Source organism: Bubalus bubalis, chromosome 1, assembly GCF_019923935.1.
Source record: "Bubalus bubalis isolate 160015118507 breed Murrah chromosome 1, NDDB_SH_1, whole genome shotgun sequence".
NCBI lineage: Eukaryota > Metazoa > Chordata > Mammalia > Artiodactyla > Bovidae > Bubalus > Bubalus bubalis.
In genome coordinates this window covers 50,363,944-50,369,035 of record NC_059157.1, presented here as the reverse complement: position 1 = coordinate 50,369,035, position 5,092 = coordinate 50,363,944, and the positions used below count along the sequence as shown (strand labels likewise).

Sequence of the window (5,092 nt, the reverse complement as noted above, 5' to 3'; positions counted from 1 at the left end):
TATTTCTGTGGAAACTTGAGAAGGTTTTTCTCTACTGTAAGTATATAGATGAACATATATCCATAAAATCTACCTTATAAATTAAATTGTAGGTGCTCTTTCATTTCACTTATTTTTTTCTACTAGATATGCTTGTTCTGAGAGTGGTATATTAAAGCTTTTCATTACTGATATGTTTCTATCTACATCTCCTAGATAGATAGATAGGTAGGTAGATAGATAGATATGAATTCTGTGTTCTGGTACAATTAATAAAATACCTGTGGGTATAGCATATCCTTTTTTAGGCATTGCTTTAGAGAATATATTTGAGGAAAGCTCCTAGACTACTATCTTTTTCTTAAGTTAACAATAAAACTGCTGTTTAAATATTTAATAAAATTTACCATTGAAGTCATCAAAACCTGGAGTTTATTTTGTGGAAAGCTGTTTTGAATAATGTATTCCTTTTCTGTACTAGATAAAATGCTGTTCAGATTTACTGATTAATTTTGATAATTTTTTTAATTAAAAGAAACTTTCTATTTCATCCATGTTGTGGAATTTATTGGCATAACATCCTTTGTACTTATTCACTTATTATTTTTAGAGTCTGTCAGATTTTAAAGGTGTTGATTCCATCATTCTTCAGATTAGTAATTTGTATTATCTCTCCTATATTCTTGATCAGTTTGTCCAGAGTTTATCAGCTTGGCCTACCAAACTTGTGTACTATTTTCTTTATGGCATGTCCTTTTTCTGTTGAATTGTTTCTACTTGTGTTTATTTTTCCTTCATCCTTTATAGTTAATTTTGTATTACTTTCTAGCTGTTTAAATAAGCTTAGAACATTGATTTTAAATATTCTTTTTCATAATATAATATTTTAAAACTATAAATTTCCCTCTAATCACTTCTTCATTGGTAAGCCATATATTTGGTACATTACATTTCTTTATTAACCAATTTGAAATGTTTTCCAATCTTCCATGTGATTTCTTTTTTATTAATATACTTTTTGAAGGGAGTTTTTCTGAATCCCATAAGACTTTGCCCTAGGTACCTAGGTACCCAAGACTCTCCTATCCCATCCAAGAGTAATCTTGGTAGTGAGGGGGGTAGGTGAGCAATCTCACTATGCCACTACTCCACCAAGAGAAACACAGAGCCTGAGTCAGTGAAATTCTTTCTGCTCTTTCAAATATCAGGAACCAGTGGGACAACCAGTGGTCAAGATAAACCAAAGACATTAAAATAACACTGCAGCAATTCTGAACTTTATGAATCATAGCTCACAGAACTCATGTGCTAAACCTGAACAAGGTGACTGCCAACTTCAAAAGAGAGAGAGAGAGAGAGATTTGAATAGAACCGAGATGCTCTAACAAACTTTCTCTCATACCATCATACCAAGAATCAACAAAATGAAAACTTGAATAGAAAAAGATAGTTAACTGACCCTAACACTAAGTTAATCAAATTATCTGACACAGATTTTAGAGTAGCCATCATAAAAATGTTTCAATAATTAAATTCTCTTGAAACAAACACAGACAAATGCACATATATATGTGCACATGTATACATATATATATAATGCAAACAGCTACCATTAGAAAGCTGGAGTACATACACCAATATCAGACAAACTAGACTTTAAAACAAAGAATTTTAATTGTGGTAAAGATGGACCCTTTATGATAAATAGGGCAATCTATCAAGAAGATATAACAATTTAAAATTCATATGTACCTCACAGCAGAGCTCCAAAATTCATAAATCAAGAATGGACAGAACTGAAAGAGACTGCAATAAAAGTAGATGGTTGTTCTAATATCCCATTTTGAATATTAGATAAAGTAACTATATAGAAGATCATAATATAAATGGTGAAGAAAATTATAAACCAACTAGACCTAACTATCAAAAGAATACCCAACTACACAGATTTCTTTCAAGTACATATATATAATATTCTCCAAGCTAGACCATGTGTGTGTGTGTGTGTTAGTCACTCAGTCATGTCCAACTCTGCAACCCCATGGACTGTAGCCTACCAGGCTCCTCTGTCCATGGAATACTCCATGAAAGAATACTGCACTGGGTTGCATTTCCTCCTCCAGGGATCTCCCCGACTCAAGGATTGAGCCCAAGTTTCATGCATTGCAGGCAGATCCTTTACTGTCTGAGCCACCAGGGAAGCCCCAAGATAGACCATGTGTAAGGCCAAAAAGAGCCCATAAGTTTTAAAAAAATAAAATCACGTGCAGTTCCATGTGTAACCTATTTTCAACTGATGAAGGAAGTCATACCCACACAATTCTTCTCTCTAAATGCTTCCAAAAAATATGCATTTGGGACAGTTTAAGATTCTAGCAGTCTCATACTTTGACCCCCTATTCAGAAAGTAACTGTGAACAGACAGTTATACATATGTCATTTAAGCTACTCTAAATTCTAACGTTAGTTACTAAAAACATATTTAGAACTCACTAATTTATACTTTATCATTGTTGATATTATTATTTATATCTAATAAATGGAGTGAATTAACTAAAGTTTCCATAACAGGTTTGCTGAACATTACCCAGACTACCAGGATAGAGGATACACTTTTCAGCCTGTATTCTTAATCTGGCCTATGTTTGAATGGTTTCAGCCTCCCAAAGCCACTGCTTTGTTATGAAAAAGTAACAGGTCTCTTCCCAAAAGACATGCAGAGGCTGGTCCTTTGAAAATTTCACTGAAACAGATCTCAAATTCTATATTTTACTGTGACAATGTAAAATGTCACAGTAAATTGTGCAGATACAATGCATAAGATGAGTTCAGGCATATAGTTGTCAATGAGAAAAATACTAGTAATAATGCAAAATTGAGAAGAAAAATTACATCTCCCAAAAGGTATCTTAAAATACTATCAAGAATGAAATTCTTAAGAATTAGCATGAAGTGGTGAAAATAGAGCTATCACTTTGCCTATATCTTTAGTGAAATTTTAGTTGATCAAAGACTTTGATGATATCAAAGTACATAATAGAAGCCCTTGGATATGCTCATGAAAACATATATTAGAAAAGCAGTGGTTGAATATAACCATCCATGCACCAAAATTGTCTACTGTAGATAGTGAAAGTGTCAACAATCTCATATATTCATATGCTCACATACAATCTGAGGAAAGCTAGATTAAAGAATATACATGAAAATGGTAAAGGTGTGAAAACAGAGTATCTTTAATGAAAAATGAATTTAGATATATTTTACCAAAAGCAATTGCTCAAAAATTGTTTATATTCAATCATACAATACTAACATGGATTCCATGAATAACTATAAATTTTTGGATTCAGGCCATTTAATCACAAAAGGTCTACTGTTGTATGGTAGTCTAAGACTCTGTAGTCATTGTTTGAATATCCCTCTTTGTTATAAATAATGCGGGAAGTACACACTGTGCCTTATAAGACCATGTTTTGAATAGACAAGCAATTTAGAATTTCTCAGAAGAAGCCAGAAGACCAGTATCTTCCATAGCAGTATGGGCGATAGCAGGTGTATACACAGCCACCATGGCCACATCCATAGCCACATCCCAGGCCACCGTAGCCAGAGCCTAGGCTACCACTGTGGTTGCTGCGGGAGCTCATGATGTGAGGAGAAGGCTCAGTTGAAGAACAGATGCTGTTTCAAGAGTTTTAAGTTGACAACCTGCACAGCACCTTGTATACCAACTAAGTGGTATGTGGGGCAGCCACAGTCACTGTGGCACTGATGTTCCAAACTAAATGGCGTTAAAACCATCTCAAGAATTCTTCATGACCAGTATATCCCAAACAAGACAACTGTGCTGTGTGTCAAGATGCCTATCATGAAATCATATGCTTTTAACAAAAGATTTTTTTCTAATTCAATGGCTTGTTTATTTCAGGTTTCAAGTTCTAACTATGTTGCTAGACGTCATGAGATCATGTAACCAACACAGATTCTACATGCTAAAAATTAGTTTCATTTAATAATACCCTCCTTCTGTCTGCATACATGCAGTTTTGGGAACAAAATGGCTTCAAAGTGGTAGGAACAATGGAAAAGTATGGCTTCACAGTGGTAAGAACAATGGAAAAGTTGTGGAGGAGACTTGGTAAAAGACATACAGAAGATGTAGATAAGATAAGTTCATTTATAAATCCTTGAATGATTAGTATATTTTATTACTTTTTGTGGAGCAATAATACTCACTTTGATTTATACTTCATATGAAAAAGGCCATGGTAGAGTCCCTGAAGTTTAAAGCCATGAACCATAATTATATAGAAATAGAAATACTTATTCTATCACTACTTTGAGATCAAAAAATTATTCCAGAGACTTTCAAAAGTTTACTGATATGAAACTCCTCCTACGACCCAATATAATACCCAATCTCTTCTGGTATCTTGGCTAAAACATATAACTTCAACTTTGTTATGAGAAAACAGACAAACTCAAATTGAGGAATAAACTACAAGACATTTGGCTCTTTGAATCTGCCAGTTTCATAAAAGAAAGACTGAAAAGCTCTCACCAATTGGAGGAGATGAAAGAAATAGATGACCAAAAGCCATGTAGGAACTGGGACTGGATCCTGGAGCAGAAAAAGGACAATAAAGGTAAAAATGTGAAATTCAAGTAAAATGTGTAGATTACTTAAGAATATTGTACCAGGTTAATTTCCTAATTTTGTACTTGGTTATTAAAGATATTACTATAGGTATAACTGGCTAAAGGGTATATGTTTGCTACTTTTGATAACTAAAATTATTTCAAAATAGAAAAGTAACAAAGAATTTTTAAATCTGGGAATTTAATTCCCAGATTATATTGATTTGGAAATTTGTTAATTCTTTTGTACATAAAGCTCTTGAGGATCAATTGTTTGTTAGGGATTGTTGTGAGCACAATGGATGGTGCAATGAACAGGACAGACAAGATGCATTCGTTGTGGATCTTACACTCTGGACTGAGCATCAGCAGAAAACAGAGGCAGATATTTGAAAGCAAATTCTTAAGGTGAATGAGATAATTTCTGATAGGGTTAAGTCTATTTAAAGAATGAGTCAAGGCAAGGGGTAAG

The 5,092-nt window shown here is 33.6% G+C and overlaps 1 protein-coding gene across 1 annotated transcript; it reads right to left on the bottom strand.

The window, feature by feature from the left end:
• Positions 1 to 3,482: 3,482 nt before the first annotated feature.
• Positions 3,483 to 3,629, bottom strand: LOC123465605 (keratin-associated protein 20-2-like). The gene has a single exon (XM_045165159.1). It carries the CDS (start codon positions 3,627 to 3,629, stop codon positions 3,483 to 3,485), a length of 147 nt encoding a protein of 48 aa, XP_045021094.1.
• Positions 3,630 to 5,092: the final 1,463 nt, after the last annotated feature.